At 41.1% G+C, this 18,911-nt stretch overlaps 1 protein-coding gene across 11 annotated transcripts in view; it reads right to left on the bottom strand.

The window, feature by feature from the left end:
- The window catches only part of KMT2C (lysine methyltransferase 2C), a 189,860-nt gene that overhangs the window by 110,580 nt on the left and 60,369 nt on the right, over positions 1–18,911 (bottom strand). For all 11 annotated transcript variants that reach the window (XM_021555310.3, XM_021555312.3, XM_021555311.3 and 8 more), the window contains 3 exons: positions 6,432–6,638; positions 2,571–2,710; positions 1,220–1,329 (listed from right to left, as the gene is read on the bottom strand). In XM_021555310.3, the coding sequence (XP_021410985.2) occupies positions 1,220–1,329; positions 2,571–2,710; positions 6,432–6,638 (457 nt within the window). The remainder of the gene's footprint in view (positions 1–1,219; positions 1,330–2,570; positions 2,711–6,431; positions 6,639–18,911) is intronic.

The raw sequence follows: 18,911 nt of genomic DNA, 5'->3' as shown, positions 1-18,911 counted from the left end.
ATTTCTGTTAAAAGAAATGACTACAGACAGGAATGAGCTGATCACAAAATTACTTCAAGTCAAAAACAAGGGGACAAAAACTTTCAGCAGCAAGACTAAAAAGAAAGTATTCAATTCTGAATATTCTTTCAATTTTTACTGTCGTTTTTTACACATACACAAACACAGAAATGTTTTAGCATTTTCAAGCTCATCTAGAACTTAACAATGTCAGATTCGCTCATTTTGAATAATCTTATTTTGAAAGCAGAAACACAAATTAAATAACTATTCAAAATAAAGCAGTTACTTAATATGAATAGAAGAAAGTGCAAAGAAAGCTGTATTCCATGGCTTCTATTGCAAAACTGATGTAAAGCATCTTCTTAGTCCAAATGATGGACATCTACTGGTATCTCATGCCAAATTTTTCTGTTATATTATAATGCATGAAAAGCAAGAAGACCCAAGTGAAAAAAGGCGTATGCATAACCATGGGAAAACCATCAAAAATTAGAAATATTTGTTGATAGCATGGCTGATTTAATATAAAAAATAATACTTATTAAAAAACCCTCTTAGGCATTATTAAATATGACCAAAAATATAACTACATGAGGCAAAACCAATATGAAATACATCTCCAAAATTTCAAAACAGTACCAGAATACAACACCAGAACAAGTTCACACTTTTCAAAGGTACTTACTTTTCCAAAGACATTACCACTTCAATTTAAAAAATAAAATATTTATATGTGTATTTCTGTGAGAATTTAGAGTATCAACATAAGTTTTCATGGCAAACACTGGCTTTTTTATGTTAACCTGCTTTTTGAAACTGGCATGGAAGTAACTGAGATTTTTTTTTTACTATATTTACATCATATAATTTCAGGATATAAATTGGTACAATAAATATTACCTCCACCTACCAGAGTATTTGCTAATTGAACTCAACTTTTGCCTCTAATTTGTTTTGGTCAGCCTGGTTCTTCCTACATTCTAGTTACCTCAAAACTAATTAATGATATATTCCATGCAACTCCATAAAACTTTTTAATAAATTGCAACACAAGTTTTTAGCACCAGGATCTGCCCAAGGAAACCTTATTATAAATGGGAACTCAGAGATCCATACGTGGGTATTTTTAGTCACACTTTTTATTGCATTTGTCTTTTTAGCAACCCTAGCCACCCAATTTTCTTACAGACTTGAGCATTCAAGTGTTTTTACTCACTTCTGTGCTCCCTGAGACAACAGCTTTGTCCACGTTCAGCGATAGCTGCTCTTCAGTCTGGCAGACTCCCACAGACCACTCCGCACAGCGGTGATGAGCCCAGCAGTGACCTGGTGTGCGCAGAGAGACAAAGGGCCAGGGTTGGACAGCTCTGCCAAGCACTTCCTCCGAGCATGGAACTCCCTTCTGGCAGTAAATACTTGCCAGAAATAACAGAAAGATCTTCTCCCCATTTTTTTTTCTTGTTGCAACATTGAAAACCCTTTTATCGTACACTGAATACACTGCAGTTAGTATCAGACACTAAAAACACTGCAATTTTCTTTTATATACAACACACCTTTTTTATCTGTTTTTAATTTTCAAGTGCCTGAACATGCAATCATAGCACAGGGTGCAAAGCATTCTCTGACTTTGATTCTACATTCAATGCTTGTGTAACACACACACAGAGTTCCAACAATCTTATATTTCACTGTTGATAACATTTCCCTAAGTTTGTACTCTTAATTTATGATTCCCAAGGACTGGATATCTGTATGTTCATGTAGAATATGTTAGTATGATACTTTTAAAAGTCTACACAAAGTGTTTAAAAGATCAAAATATAACATGAACAGAAACTCATATATATAAAACTGAGAAAATGGTGTCAATACAAAAAACAGTATAGAGATACACCTATCTAACAAAAAAAAAAAAAAAAATCAGAATTTGTAGAATTCAACAGGTAACTCTTACAGGAAGTTTCTAATTCAATTCTGGGAAAAACAATGCATATGGTATATACTTCCAAAGGAATTCTCTGGCTGCTTTATACAGGAATTAGAAATGATGGTTTACACTAGCTAGTGAACTTAGGTTTCAGCCAATTTAACAATTCAAGATTAAAAAAAGTCCCAAAAATTTCTATATAGGTTTGGAAAGAGTAATCTACAAATAATAGCAACTTTAAAAATGTAGATCTTCTATTCCATTGTTTCCAATAACATTTGCAGGAGATCAGGTAACATTATAGGACTAAGATTTTTGAGAATTATATTAAGCTGTGCCTCATTCCTTTTCCATTTTCACCCCAAAACAGAATCATGGTACTAAAGGTATTACTACCTGAACACCAGCTCAGCAGCAGATTACAAATAGGTCCCCCCACAAAGCTGAGGATTCTCTTTTCTGGAGAGAAGACTACAAAAACAAACCCTGACATGGGCAAAAGCTACTGAAGCACCCTCAGAGACTTGACAAACACCACAGCACAAAAACCCAACAGCTGCAAAATTTCACTCATGTCACTGTGGCTACTGTGCTGCTACTGGACAGGGAGAAAAAGGAGGAGAACAATGGATCTTACCTGTTGGCTCAAATAAGGCTTGAACATCAATGTCATCTGGTAAGCCAACTAAACTGAGTTCATCCCAGAATTTGACAACCTGATCGTCAGAAGCAGTTTGGGTGCTTACACTTGTACATGATGCTATACTCGATCGAGATCTGTATCAGGGAGCAGAAAAACAAACTTAGAAGTCACCACATTCTTGGTTCAATTAGTCATATACTCACAAATGATCCAAAACTCACGGCAAGCGGGTACAATTTTTTCCTAATATGATAAAATGTAAATCAACATGAACAAAAGTCTTCCTTATATTTTATCCCAGCACCTTCCCCAGTAACAGTTTCCAGTTAAAGGTGCTATTCAGTAAACAAGTCTGCTCCCTTCCAGTTCTTCAGGACACACACACTTCTTTAAGTTTGATTCTGTTTGATATTAAAATTTTCACAACCCTTGGAACTGAGAATGAGGTAACAACATCCAGAGGTCAGGTGCCTACAGAAAATACTACAGCTATGGAGGAAGGTAGAAAAAAGACCAGGACTTAAAAATCTGTTTGGAAATAAACATGTTTATACAATGCCATCAGATGTTTAAAAAAAAAAAAAAAAGGTGGGGGTGAGCTGGAAGAAAGGAGGGGAGGAAATTAAAAAATGCAGTGATATAAAGACTACTATATTGTACTAATTTTATAACCTTATTAATTTGTTCACCAAATTCTAATCTCAACAGAAAACAATTCACACAACTCAAGATTACTGCATTTAAAAAAAACAGAAGCAACAATTCTACCTTTATTTCCTGCAGGCTAAAGAATATCTTGGACATCTAAGGGTGTGCATTTAGGCCTACTGATAAGAGACCTGATCACTGATACCTCAACAATTGGTAGGAAAGGTGGTGCTGCATTATCCACTAAGGTTCTTTGAACTTGATAACTCTCTGCTATTAATAAGTCAATTGTATGCGTTTGTCAATAGATACAGTGACCACTGGAATTTTAATCTGTGGTAACTCTGCTTTCCTGAAAATCATGCTTTACTTCAGCTATTACATTTATAAATACATTTTAAAACCCCTTAGTTTATGGGGAAAAGAGTAACACCTCTCTTGCATCACCCAAAGAAATCTTAAATGTTTTCTATTATTACATGGTATCTTCATGACCTGCATAATTTAAAAAATATCTACCCCAAAACCTATTAATTCTGACACTACCAACATTCATATCCTCCTTAACAAAGCACTATGTTCTGTTTCACAAAACTGGTTCCTGAACACCATTATGTCCACTGTAATTACAGAATGGTTTGGCTTGGAAAGGATCTCGTTCCAAAGCTCCTACAATGGGCAAGGGCACTTTCCACTACCCCAGAGGTTGCTCTAAGCCCTGTCCAACCTGCCCTTGGACACTTCCAGGGATGGAGCATCCACAGCTACTCTGGGCAGCCTGTGCCAGTGCCTCTCCAGTGGAGCCTCCTCTAACACCAAACTGCTACTCATAACACCGAAGCTTTAAAGGATCTTTAAAAAAAACCTAAATGCCAACTGACAAGGCATTTTCCTTGTTTCCATGTTTCAAAAAGCTTTCTCAAAGCATCAAACCAATCAATTTACAGAACTTCTCAATTTACTCTGCAATCTCGTCCTTTCCACAGACTTCTCTGAAAATAATACTTCATATACCTATAGAATCCAGCCTGAGGTGAGGGTGTTACTTTTATTAGCTTTAAGAAAAGCCGCTTTTCTATATCAGCATTACACAATGTGCATTTTCCCACCACCAGCATGATGACAAAAACGTACAACGTGCACCCAAGCAACCTCAGCGAGTGTGGAACACTCTGGGCAGCTTCTGCAGCAGCAGCATAGCCATGGGGGGCTCTGGACAGGTCTGACTCAGGGACTCTGGCACAGGTCTGACTTGGGGACCCCTGGACAGGTTTGACTCAGGGACCCTGGACAGGTTTGACTCAGGGACCCTGGCCAGGTCTGACTTGGGCATTCTGGCACAGCTGGCAGCCGCCTCCCTCATTGTTCCCTCCCCAGCCAGACCTGTGTCTGAAGCCAATCTCCCAATGCCCAGTTTGTGCCACACACCAGCCGTGGCTCTGCATCAACACCCAACCTCAACCTCACATCCCTGCGCCACATCACCAGCGCCCCGCATCCCTGTCCCACATCACCACTGCCCCACACCCCTGCCCCACATCCCTGCCCCACATCACCACTGCCCCACATCCCTGCCCCACATCATCACCCTGCCCTCAACCCCACACCACCACTGCCCCACACTGCCCATGGTCCTGGATCACCATCCCATTGCCGACCCCTCATCATGCCGATCCCCATTGTCATGGTGTATGGCATCACCATCCTTGCCCTCTGCCCCACACTGCCCTCAACCCCACATCCCTGCCCCACATCATCCATACCGCCCTTGATCCTGCACGGCCTCAGCCCCGCACCATGCCGTACCACCAGCATCGCCCTCAACCTGTATCACCCACAGCTCCTCACTGCCCTCGATCTGCATCACCCACAGCCCTTCACTGCCCTCAACCCCACACCATCCACAGCCCTTCACTGCCCTCAACCCCACACCATCCACAGCCCCTCACTGCCCTCAACCTGCACCACCCACTGCCCCTCACTGCCCTCAACCCCACACCATCCACAGCCCTTCACTGCCCTCAACCCCACACCATCCACAGCCCTTCACTGCCCTCAACCCCACACCATCCACAGCCCCTCACTGCCCTCAACCCCACACCATCCACAGCCCTTCACTGCCCTCAACCCCACACCATCCACAGCCCCTCACTGCCCTCAACCCCACACCATCCATAGCTCCTCACTGCCCTCAACCTGCACCACCCACTGCCCCTCACTGCCCTCAACCCCTCACCATCCATAGCTCCTCACTATCCTCACAACCTTGCACCACCCTCAACACCCACAGCTACTTACCACCCTCAACCCCCTCACTGCTCTCAATCCCTCACCACGCACTGCCCCTCACTGCCCTCAATCCCACATAGCCCATCCCACAGCCATGGCCCTGCATTGCCACTGGCTCCCTTCATGTTTCTCCGGGGTTGCAGCCCCACTGTCACACAAACAGGACTGAGTGATCCCACATTCCCCATCAATCCTGAATGAACCCAAATCAACACAAAGCCCCAGTGACAGGGCTCCCTCGCCCACAAAGATGTGGCTCTGATCAGTCCCATCAGACACACCATGCACTGAACAACCTCCACTGCAGGGCCAGGTATGCTCCTGCCATCTCTCACAACCACTGAGAAGCCAGGGAACCATGACCAAACCCCTCTGTCTGGGAGAGCTGCCAGCAAACCCCACTCCCACAGGGCAGGAACCACTGCTGTGTGCCCTCAAAAGCACTGGCACCAGAGCGAGAGCCAGTGCTGGATGGCAAGATGAGAGGCTCTAATGGGCAGAGGCTGCTCATTATTCCAGGCTACACAACACATGAAGTGTCAGAAGTCCATCCTCTTCCACCCTTCATTTGTACTTTTACTTCAGCATCACAAGTAGATCTCTGCTTTACAGTAGCTATGTCTCTAATCTGTGCTCTTCCAGAGTAAAGATTCTCACTTGGGGAAGAAACAAACCCATTTTTAAAAAGCAGAAGACACAGCCACTGCTTTACCCCTCACATGTTGGATGCTCTGTGGTTCCATTTTTAGTTAGGATTTTGTCCATGTTGATTTTCCTTACAAACATTTTTTAATATTAAAAACCCACATTTACACAAATACAAGTTAGTTGCCTATGGTAGTACAGAACTAGTGAAGATCATTCTGGAATTTCATGCAAAATTTAAAAATCTACATATTTATTTTAGGACAGACTTACTTCTTCTGGCCTCTCTGTTTGCGCAGCACTGAGTTTTGCCTTGGAGTTCTCTCACAAGCTCCATCGGTGCTGTCGCTGGCTTCACTCTTATTTAAAGGCTGGTTTTTCCATGGGATAACATACCCAGGAGTGGGACCAAATTGTTTTAAATCTCCTTGTCCTAATGAGCTCCGTTCTCCACAGTAACAAAAGGCGCAGAGTTGTTCGCTGTAAAAAGGAAGATCATTACTTCTTTATTGGGGTGAAAACCAGCAGAGGATACCCCATCAAAGAGCAAATTTCATGCTAATTTAACCCTTTATAACAAGACAATAAAAGCTCCTTGTGCTTTTATTGGTATCAGAATTCAACATTCAGAAACACTATTTCCAGCTAATTAACAGTTACAAGAACTTCTTTTCTGTTCACAAAACTGCCTGATTAACGAAGCAAATAAAAAATGTCCATTTTATATTCAAACTATTAGAATTTCCAAAATTTTGTGTGTCGAGACACACACTTGCTAAAAGGCATCCAAATGTTACAGAACACATGGAACATTACAGCACACACACCTTTCTGGAAGCACATATAGCTTATGTGTAACACAATCTGTAAATACTATAGACTAAAAGGTTTACTAACATGGAGAAAAATGGAGTAATGAGAAAACCACAGCAATGGCTACAGTCACACGTGCCAGAGAACACCACATGCACAAATGCAACCACCCTCATTTACTTCAATATTTAAAAACAAAATTATGTCTAGAAGTTTTACTGGAGGAATTTTATATTTACAGAACTGTGACCGCTGCAATACCCTGTACCATTTGCAATTATGTTTTAACATGCACAACATAGCGACAGGATTGAAATGACAGCTCTGACAGCACTCCTTGTGTCACATCATATGGAAGCTACTGAAAAATATTTCTATAATAAACATACCCATAAACTTAAAATGTGAACTTCTACAACTAATGCAGTTTGCATTAAAGGAAGGCCATTTAACACTTTTTTTTAATGCTTAAATGAGCAATTCTGTTTTCTCCGTATTTATGCCCCAAAGACCCCAAAAAGATGCCTCAGGGAATCAGGCACTTGGATAGAGGCTTGGTTATGCCTGGATTCCATTTAAATAGATTTCAGTGCATCTCCAAGGTGGCACATTTGGATTTGGGACAGTCTGTGCTGTGTGAGTGAGAGGAGGGAAGTGAAGTGGGAGGAAGAGAAAACCTTAAGGCTAAACTGCTGTAAAATATTTACTAAATTCTGGGGAAAAAAATAAAGCCTCCTGTGCTTTTCAGCCTGGAGAGACAAGAACAGCAACGGAAAAAAGTGAAAGTAGAAAAGGAAAGTTCCAGATCAGAACACAAACCCCCGAGAATCCAGCAAAGCCTCTGATATTTGGTTTATCATACTCTGGGATATCTCCTTTTGCTCTCACTATAGAGCAAATATAGGAATAAAGAAAAAGAAGAAAGAAATCTAAACTGGTCTACTACTACTGGTAATACCAAACAGTCAGATGCTAACGAAGGCAGAAGCATTGCATGAGCCCAAAATGAAGTCCAGAATGAATCAAAAAGCTTTTATTTATGGTTGATAGGTAGGACTGCACTTTCATTAAGGCAGATGGACCACTGGGAACATGTAGGTTGATGGGCAGATAAATTAGGTCCCATTTATGGTTCTGAAATTACACCTTCCTATGGTACTGTTAGGAAACATTTGTCCTCATCTCGTGGCCTTGGCTGCACATCCTTCACTGATCTGCCTCAACACACAACCCGCATGAGCCAGCACAACCCCCGGAGCTGATGGCAAATGTCTGACATGTTCCGGAAATCTTTAGAAAAAGATATCTGAAGACATAAAAATCCAAAGAAAATATGGATAAAGGTAGTGTGAGAGCAGTGAAAAATGAGAAGTTACACTGAACAGTACATATGTCTATTTTATAGCTAGCTTTTAGTGTGACAGAGCAACAAATACACTATTATTTGTCTGTCAGTGACTGTAACCACTGGACTGCCAGTGAAACCTGATATGGCCTCATAGGCAGAGTTCCTAAGCAGGGAAAGCAAAGCTATTTATGCTGGTTGAGACTAGAGAGACTTGTAAGAAGACTTAAGAGATTTAAACAGGCAACACCATAGTATATAAATTACAGTAGTTACAAACACAAGATTATCCACAGTGGAATAAATAATTATTCATACATCCTGTTAGGACAGACTATCACTGCTCATTAAAAGACTTGAGGATAATTACAAACAAATACACAAAGCCCTTTAAAGTGGAGACATAGCAAATATGCAATGATGTTAAGATCTATAAAAGAGAAATCTGAAACAGTAATTAAGAAAAAAAAACCCGCTAACTTTTCAAGTGGTATTATTTGAAAAGGCATACAGGAGTAAAGCTGGTATTTCTGGAGCCTGTAAAGCAGCTCCAGCATCACAACTTCCAGCAGCAGCATTCTGCAGGCAGGGTGGAGTGAAACAACAGGAGCAGTGAGTTTCACAGCTACTCTGCAGCGTGCTGCGGACAGCTGTGAAGCTGTCAAGAATCAGATGGTTTGTGCTACTGCTCCTGCTTCAGCAGAGCTGGGGAACGCAGCTGAACCAGTGCTTGCCATGGGGAGGGGGCTGGGGGAGCCTCCACTGAAGGCTGTGAGCACACAGAAGTTAAAGACAGGAGCAGAACGTGCCCAGAGCACTGCCAGGACACTGTGGTGCTGAGATAGAGGGGGGAGATTATACAAAGGGGTAAAAAAGGTTTCACACTTTCCAGGGGGTAAGTAGAGGGGCTTCAACTGTACCCACAGCCAGGTAGCCACAAGCACGCAGTGGCAGTGGGCTCCCTGCCTCTGCTGGGATGCTGGAGAGACCCAATTCAGGAAAGCCACTCTCCTCTGCCCCCTGACATGCCACAGCTGCTGGCTTGTCATGCCGTACAAAGTGGCCAGTTCCATCACGTTAGCCTTTTAGCTTTAAGTGCTCAGTAAATATTTTAAGTTATGTCTGTATGGGCAGAAGGTAGAGATTTTTTTCCTATCATCTGAGGACTGCAGAAAGTACTTACAAATCTACTTTCCATATGCCAATATGCAATTAGAGGATCTAAATCTGTGATGCAAGAAGAGCTCTCATATTGAAGATAGCGAAATAGAGATACTGGCAAATCTTAAGATCAAACCCTAGATCTGTTATCATAATTAACATATTTTAAGAACAGGATAATTCAAAATGGGATAAAAAGCAAGAGACAATGTGTCACAAATCTTTTTATAAGCTACTAAAAAAAAAAAAAGCAGCTCAACAGTACTCGATTTAAGATATCTCTTAGGTACTCCAACTCAAAATATAAGTTCATCGTTATCTGTAACTTCAACTTAAATTACATATTTTCCCATGACAAATGCTACTTTCTTATAAGGGTTTAATGATCCAGAGGCGGTTTATTTACCAGGAGGTGCTCCTATACCTCACCTCACCCCAGAGAATTTCATGGATTTCAATGCACAGAAATTTTAATACATAACACTGAGGAAAAACTGTGTTCAGAATGAACCAGACATGCTGGGTTTGGGGGATGCAGTAAGAGGCAGAAAAGCTAGTAATGTCTGAAGCTAATGTCTCTTCCCATTGAGCCATGGGAGGAGATCCAGCCTTGGATCGTTGGATTTGAAGAATGCCCTTTCTAACAAGATACACGTTGATCCCATCATTCTTTCACAGCCATTCTCTTCTACAGGTTCTATTTCATCAGGTCAGTGTCTCTTCTTCACAGAGAATTTACTCAAGCCTCTGACAAGAATGTGAAGTGCTATAATCCTCCCCTGTCCACATCCTGACAAAGGATAACAAAATGCCCTGCAGCCACTTAATCCTGAAGGAAGGGAGACCAGTCACTATTTCCTCTACTTGACTGATGACAGTCATCAGGACTCATCCTAAAACATAAGACTTTCCCATTGAAACAACTTCATTTCAACACATGCAGTATTGGGAAACTAATTGCACAATATTAAATCACAACCAGAGGAGGAGAAACATCTGGTTTGTTTGGAAATATTCAGTCAGAGAATTAAGGTATAACTGAGAGTCCCCCAAAATTGTTTTTTAAGAGAATTAAGTCTTAGCATCAGGATTACCAACACCTGTAGTTGTACTTTCAGGAGTAAGTAGAGGCCCCTCCTGGATCCTTCTGAGCTAGGAAATGGCACTGGGTAAGCCAAGGCTCCTTGATAACAAGCAGATGTGCAGACTGGCTCATGCAAATATGTTTTGTTTATGCTGTGGTTCCTATCTCACAGATGTGCACTTGTGCCCACGTGAACACTGTGCAGCTTCTGGAAATCTTCAGATGTGTCCAGGGGAGGTTGTGTGACCCTCAACAGTATCTCAATCTCACTCTCCTGCCTGTTTTTCATGCATGGGTAAAAAGCTGCAGAGATATGGGGCACTGCCATGCCCCCACACCCCCACGTATACAGCTGGGGGAGTAAATCTTCCTTTCTCATTCTCACAGGAACAACTTCCTGCAATTTCTCCAGGGCCCCCACACAGCTCAATGCCAAGCCAGACAGCGAGTGGCCCATGCTGAGCATGTCTGTCAGTGAGATCCTTGAAGCTACCCAACCCTTTCAGTACTCAATGGAGAGGGTGGCAGGCTAAAGGAAATCCTACAGCTGCCTGTTCTGCAGGGAGAAGTTAAAGGTGCCCTTCTTTCAGGAGAGCCTGCACAGTGGAATCCAAGCATCAAATGGAGATAAAGGGGATGCTGTCAAAGGCAGGAGAAATTCAAACTCTTGGATTTAGCTCAAGGGATGCTCAACTTGTAACTTTTCTGAAATCCCTCCCAGCCTACTGTAGGAATGGTATTACCAAAGGAGTTTTGCTATACATTCACCTTTTCCAATTAAGCACACTAAAACCAGGTTTAAACAGGAAAAAAACAATGGATTATATGTGAGAAAATGGCAATTCCAGTAAGATCCACTAGCTATAGCCATTGCCTCAACATTAAACACTAAATTGCAGATTAGCACTACTGCCATTTACCATGATAACAACTGCACTCAAGTTAAAAAGAAACCCACCTTAGAAAGCATAAAGATTTCTTTAATTCATGGTTTGGGTTGAAAAAGAAAGTGAAGAGGGTTATCATGTAACTTTTGCTACAAATTTGTTTTTAGAGGCCTGGAAACGCCTTCAGGATGTCTTTTTCACACACTACTTGTTACAGAAATTTACAATGTTTTTAACATGTATTTTTCACTATTAAAAGTAAGCTCATTACACTAAAATGGAGAACTTGGGAGCAAAACAGAACTTCAGAGCCTAATTTGTATTAATTACCGAAGCAGACTGATGAGAACTGGGCTTGAGAATTCTTCTTCCACCTAACCCTGTTAGTAGTTTTAACATATGCTAAAAGGCTAAATCAAATGCTACAGGGGACCTACTATTTATTTAGCTCTGCCAAGTTGTGCTAATGCACAAAATACCTTTGTTCTCATTTTATGTTGTGCTATTTAAAGAGTAAAGTGTTTTTCTCCTTAGTGAAGATCCACCATTGTATCATTTATGTAAATTCAAATCAATACCTGCAAGCTGCACATTAAGTAAAGAAAAAAAAAAAACCAAAACATTTCTGACTTGAAACAATACCAGGGATCTTCATCAGTGTGAGTTCAAATACATGTGAGATATTCACAGAGGTAAAGTTTCTCTAAAACTCAGATTCAGATGAAGCTTTTTAGCATCACCTAAATATTCTGTAAATATCTGGACCCCAATAATAATGAAGCTTGAAAGGAAACTAAAGAAGAAACCTCATTAGGTGAGGCATAACAGCTTCACATTGATAAAAGATTAACAACCCAATAAATCACCCTTCTGAATAAAGGATACTAGGGACATACAAGGATGGAAAGTGTAAATGGAGACAGCACGAAGAGAAAGAAGCAAAAAATCTCTGCTAAAAGCTGTATGTAGGCATTTGACATACAATCTCCTTCCAAAAGGCACCTGAATCACAGAACAATTTGAAATTGTGGTTTGATGCTATTATACTATTACAAAGATTTGGGGTTCAAGTAAGTATTTAACTTATGCAGCATAATTCTTTTTTAAAAAAGGAGGCGGGACAGAGTTCATATGAACTTCAGGTGAAGAATTTTAAAAGTTTATACAAAGCAATTAAACTGCATTAGACAATAACTGCTTTCCAATTTCTTCAAACCAGCACAGTTGGAGTTCTACAGCCATGTAATCAACTTAATGATAGTCTTCTCATTTGAAAGAAAGAAACATTCCCCTCCAAACACAACCAAAACAACACCTCTTACTGACATTTTGAAATTTAGAAAATACATTCTTATTCACCATGAATTGTGTCAGCTTTAGTTTAAACAAGTATTTAAAGCTCAGTAAGGGTTTAACATACCCTAGATGCAAGGAGTTACCAGAATGCCAGTGCTGAAAGAAGTAAATTTAGAGGTCAAATACAAGGCCCCCTAGATAATTCCTTAAGGTCCATGTGAACTGACTTGTGCTCTCAAATAACAATCCCCTATAGAGTGCAATTGATTGTACCTGAAAAGTGGCAATTCATGCAATTCTGAGAGTTATCTTCACCTCTGAAGGACAAAAGTCAAAGAATAAGAAGTCCTGTAGCTTCAACCTTCAGTATGCATCTGTGCCCAGAAAGTATTGTCTCTGTAATCCAGATTCTCTCTCTTAGTAATTACAACATAATTACACAGGATGGTTTGGGTTGGAGGGACCTTCAACATCATCCAGTTCCAAGCCTCCTGCCAGGGCAGAGAAACCTTCCACTATAACAGGCTGCTCACAGCCCTGTCCAGCCTGGCCTTGGACACTTGCAGGGCTAGGGCAGCCACAGTCCCACCCAACTCACACACAGGGGCCAACCTCTCTTGGAGGCTTCATACAAATACTAAGTAGGGTCTTGCTAGCTGAAAATTAACTGAGATTTACCATTTAGCAAGCTGGCTTTAAACAGCAGTTTTTCAAGAAAGCTTCATCTAAGCAGGACAAGCAGAGTTTCAAGGATATTAAAGAAGAAGCAGACATGGAACTATCCATGCCCCCCAGTATGTTCAGTTCAGGGCCTCCCTGTGTCAAATGTGATTCCTGTACACTCATTCTCAGTTTCCCTTTCATGAATTTGCCCAGTCTGCTCTTGACCACACCTAAATTTTCAGCAAACCACATCCTTTGGCAAGGATGTCACTCGAGACAACTCTCTACTGTACAAAGAATCACCTCCTTTTATTCTGCATCTAACCCTTCAAAGTTTCACTTGATGACCCTCAGCTTCTTGCATTAGAAACTAAACAGACAGAATACAGCCACCTTCCCCACTCCATCTATGATTCTGAAACTTCTTATCTTCCTTCTCCAACATCTTTCAGAGACTGAAGGGTCCTGAATTGTTAAATTGGAATCCACTCCAGATCTTTGATCAGCCCTTCTGTTCTGTAAAACATTTAGGAGTTTCACAACATTAATTTCTCAAGTTAAATTTTCTGTAACCCTATGAAAATTAGTCCAAAATTGTTTCTCTAAATGCTCCTATCCTCATCAAGCAAAGCCCATGTGCTTCAGAAGAGCTTTAGCACATTGAAGCTACGAGCATAAAGATTCTCTCCACACCAAGCACACTCCAACCTCTCAGTCCCTGTGTGAAAGCAGATTCCATATGCACCATCCATTCCCTGTGAATGAACATCCTTCTGGCAAAGGTCAAAGACATTCAGAGGGATCATCTCTGCAACTGCAGCTCTGGGGTGCTGTGAGTCCAGATTTTACCATTTAAATTGCTTGTACTTTCCATCAGCTTCAGTATGGAAGCAAGGAAGGAATGCAGGGCATAACACAGTTTGCTGTGTGAGGGAAATGGAAGGTGCTGGGGAAATAACACTACTGACTATGGGAAACAACACAAATCACACAGACAGCTAAAGGAAGCAAGAACAGTCACAGCTGACAAGGAAATTAATAAGAAAATGGACAAGAAATACGTGTAACAAGCGGCTATCTAGAAGCCACTGGAAATGGATGGAAGGAAACTGCGCATCAGACAAAGAGACAAAGAGTAAACCTCAACTAAGTGAACCTTGAAACAATGATTAAAACTGATGAGCAGCTTAGAATTAACAAAGAGAATGGAAACAGGAGTGTTCAACAACAAAAAACCCCCAAGATGCTGGCAAAGAAAGCTGGAGAAAAAAAAAAAATTGAAGAGGTGATATTTGGAAGAAATGAGAGAAAAACACTGTATTCACTCAACACTGACACAGAAGATCCTAGACTATTTCCACTGTCTGTGAATATCCTGTATCTGTGCAATCCTTGACAAAGCAGGCATCCCATGCTGCAGTGAGTACTGCTCTCAGCCCTTCAGCATGGCTTGACAGCCATGGGGTGCTTCTGTCTGTCTGACTGCCATCTCCCTGACAGAAAACTTGTCCAGGCATCAAACCTGACCTGCCAGTGCTCAGCTTGCTGCTCACCACTGCAGGACTCGTAAGCAGCAGGGAAGACCCAGGTGGAGACACACAGCCTTAGGATGGGGATGAGACAGAAAAACTGCCTTAGAACATCTGTGAGAGGCTGAGAGTGGGACTCAAGAAACCTGGAGCACCTGGGAGCACCTGCTTACACTGGGCAGAAGACATTTCGTGGTTGGATCTTCCTACAGAACAGACCAGATCATGGAGCAAAGGTATGTGCAACTTAAAGGCCCAGCCATGAATGTCATTGATTATGGTGTCAAATCCCACGAGGCACAAGTCCTGCATGAGAGCATTAAACACATTATGGCCACAATGGCAATTGTTCAGCCTAAGCAAAAGGCAGGATTTTGGCTGCCTGTGAAACCCTTCTTTGGCCCCATTTGTGTGGCACGCCTTCTGTGCTCTGAGAAAGACACAGACCATCTGGAGAAAACTCAAACCAGCAAGAAGGATCTGGGCTCAAGAAAACATCATTTACAAAGAAAGTAGGAACAAATTTGGGATTTCTGTTACAAGGTAAAGCATGCTGGGGAAATAAATGAGAGACTTTTGCACAAAGCTGTCCTCCATTATCCTTGGCAGATGGTACGAGCAGTAATGGAATAAACCCAGGATGAGGAGAATGTGTGTTAGATGTGAGCAAAGTAGTTCCAACAGTAAAAACAAAGAAGAGACTGGAAGGGACTGTTTAGGGAAGATATGGAGCTTTTATTACTGGAAGATTTAAGAGCAGTTTATGTAAGCTTGTGTCAGGAATGACAGCCGTAGATAACTGCCTTGGAAAAGGAGGTGAACTAGATGAGTTCCAAAGGTCCCTTCCTGCCCCATAAATCCAAGGAAAAGTTGCTGTAACAATGATTTGTCACAGAATTCTTTTTGAGACAATTTCCCTAATAATGCATGAACAAACAGGATGGAAAACCAGTAAATATTTAACTTTTTTTCTCATTTTTCAGTGTGTGGTCTTAGTCTTTAGTTGTGCCCTGCTAGCCGAATCAGTAATTTCCCTCTGGGTTAGACTGGTCATTATTATAATGCTGAAGTAGTACTTTAGTTTGGAAGACAAAGGAATGCTATGTCCTCTTTCCAGATGTAAACCACTGGATTCAGAAGATGATCCCATATATGCTTATATGGATCTAGAGCTCGAAATGTAAAGGCAAAACTCTGCAGTGACTTCAAATGCCCTGTGTCATGCATAAGGTCCATTCTCTGCAGAAACTATCCTTGGAGAAAACATTCTCACAAAACTACATTCTGTATCACAGTACATATTCATAAAAAGAAGTCATCCATTTCAAAATTAATCTTAATACTGGTATCTCCTCAGAACATGTGCTTGACTTTACAACTTCAACAAATTTTTAAACACATTTTAATATTAAATCTTTTATATAACTTCCTCCTGCCTAGAGATCTAGCTTTTCCTCCCATCACTGCAGTATTATTCTATCCAGACTGTCTACTCTCTGCCAGTCCACAATTTCTTTTTCCACTGAGTGTTGCTCTGTTACAAATTTTGAAATGTGCTTTAAGATTATTAAAAAAAAAAAAAAAAAAGGAAGAAAGATAAAGAAGTTCACTGCTACTTTTTCACTATTTTCTTTGTTCATGCAATCTACAGATGTTCACCAACCACTTCTTTTTGATGGAATAAAGCATCCAAGCCCTCCATCTCCACACTCCAGATTTCATCTCAGCAGCAACAAAATAACAGGGAATGGCGCAATTGGTCTGGAATGAAAATTACGTGCTTTGTCCAATTACAAGTGAAGCAAGAAAGCAGGAAGGTGTTTTGCCAGTTCTTTGGGGCTTTTTTTTTTTTGTAGTTTTAGCAACAATCTCACAAGAGCAGATATTTAAGCAGGCCAAAGCACCAAAATCAAAAAGAGCTGTGTGAAAACCTCAGCTTCTACTTTTTAAGAATGTTCCGTCTTCACGATTATGGCAAAAGGACCAAAAACATGCAATTAATTAATGCGATTCACAGTCCCCGAGAGCAGACAGAAAGTAAAATGAATCAAAAGGTGTTTTGTTCTTCTATGAAATTGTGTTTCTAGGCCATTCTCGTTAGCTTTTAATGCCTGGGGTTGCCAATGTGGGAAACAGAGGAGGAAGGTGGAAGTGGGCTCTGCTCTGAGTCGCAGCCGGCTCCTGGCTCCCTGCCTTCCCCAAGGGCTGCACTTCCCCTGCTCTCTGCAGGCAGCACAAACCAAGGCAGCAGATTCCTTTCGAAGAAGCTGGATTCCACTCAGCCATAAGTCCCGGGCTGACAGAAGCTTCTCACAAGGCTTATAAAAAGAAAAAAAGGGAACAACCAAAGGAAAAGGCTCCAAAACTCATGACGCTCGTGATATATAGGAGCTGGCAGTTTCACTCCTGCCACTGCCAGGCTTGGGAGTTTATCTCTGCTTGATGTTATTGCCCCTCCCCACATGTGGTCAATAATTCACTCACTCCCTTCAAGCACACGCCTCACCCTTTTCAGCCTCCCTACCCCAGTGTGGCTCAGACTCTCTTTATTTTAATAGGGTTTTAACATATTGCTTTCTGAGCACTAATCCTGAATCTGTTATTTAATTCCCTGCCCCAATCCCACTCGCTTACAGTAGCTCTCTTGGTTTCCCATATTCCACCTCAGGAAGGTTCCAAAATTTACCAGCTCTCTCGCCTTTCTCTTGGATGTTTTTATTTAGCTGCAGTCTCAGGGAGGATCCAGAAACACCACACAAGCCAAGTTCTGGCTAATCTCTCAGCTACTGAAATCCCCATCCTAGTTTTGACACATGTCCTACTATGTTAAAACCACTGTTTTTCAGCAGCAAATTATTTATTTTTTTCATGGAAAATATTTTATTTTATGCCCTGTGTCCTGTGCTTCTCTAATTCCTTTATCTTCACTACCAAAGACAGAAACACAGAATTTTCTCATACTCAACTCTGAAAAAGCAATGCAAAAGTAGCTCCACCTACACCTGTATCTACTTCTTGTGGAGGCTTGGATTCTTTTCTGTCTTCCAGGCGACTTCTATTCTGTTATGATATACTCTCAAAATGCTCCCATGTCTCACATACATAAAGCTATTTTTAAATAAACCAACTCTTCCATTTTATTAGAAAGTGGAAGTTACTTATGGTAGAAAACAGAAAAGCTTACCAAGAAAGAGATGAAGCTGATGAGTATGAATTATTTGGAAATCAGCTTTAAATTAACTTCCCCAAGTAACAGTTTTAAGGCACTGTGGAGTCACACTTTATCCTAAATCTTGGTACATTTCCTCCAATCATTACACAAGCATTAGCAGAGTCTGTTATTTCACACACTGTATTTTCTCCTAAGAAAACAGAGTCAAGCCCCCAGAATTCAGCCTTCCAGCCCCTGCATGATACAATGTCAGTGGCAGCACTACACAGACCACAACAAAAATGATTGATCAAACATCACAGATCAGAAGAGGCTTTTTTCAATAATCACTTCCACAGAAACCCTGACATCTGGGTATTTTCCATTGTTATGAGGACATCAATGACTTCTGCAACTAACCCCCGTTCTGCATCTAAGTTTGAAATCAAAATTACTGGGGTCAGAGAAACCCTCTGATTCCCAATTAACAGTTTCATATCTTCTCAATACATTTCTTTCCAAAATGTCAGAGACAGAGTCTGATCACTATTATTTTAATTAAAAATTAATACTACTCAGCTTTTTAATGCTTTGATCAGCCAAAGCAATGAGCACATAATAGCCATTCCATCCTGACTGATCAAAGTCAACACTTTCAGTTGGAAGGAAGAATAAGTTGAGGGCAAATAAGGGCTGGCTTAGAACCAGGGCAAAGTTTTTTCAGGAGACTGTTGTCCAGTTTTTAAGAAACAAGTCTGTGGCTATGGAAAGTGCTGTAATCAAGTATTCATGATAACAGCAAAAAAGTAACCTTGAGAAGAACA

Source organism: Lonchura striata, chromosome 1 (genome assembly GCF_046129695.1).
Source record: "Lonchura striata isolate bLonStr1 chromosome 1, bLonStr1.mat, whole genome shotgun sequence".
Lineage (NCBI taxonomy): Eukaryota > Metazoa > Chordata > Aves > Passeriformes > Estrildidae > Lonchura > Lonchura striata.
The sequence above is the reverse complement of the archived record's forward strand: the minus strand, read 5'-3'. Positions and strand labels throughout refer to the sequence as shown.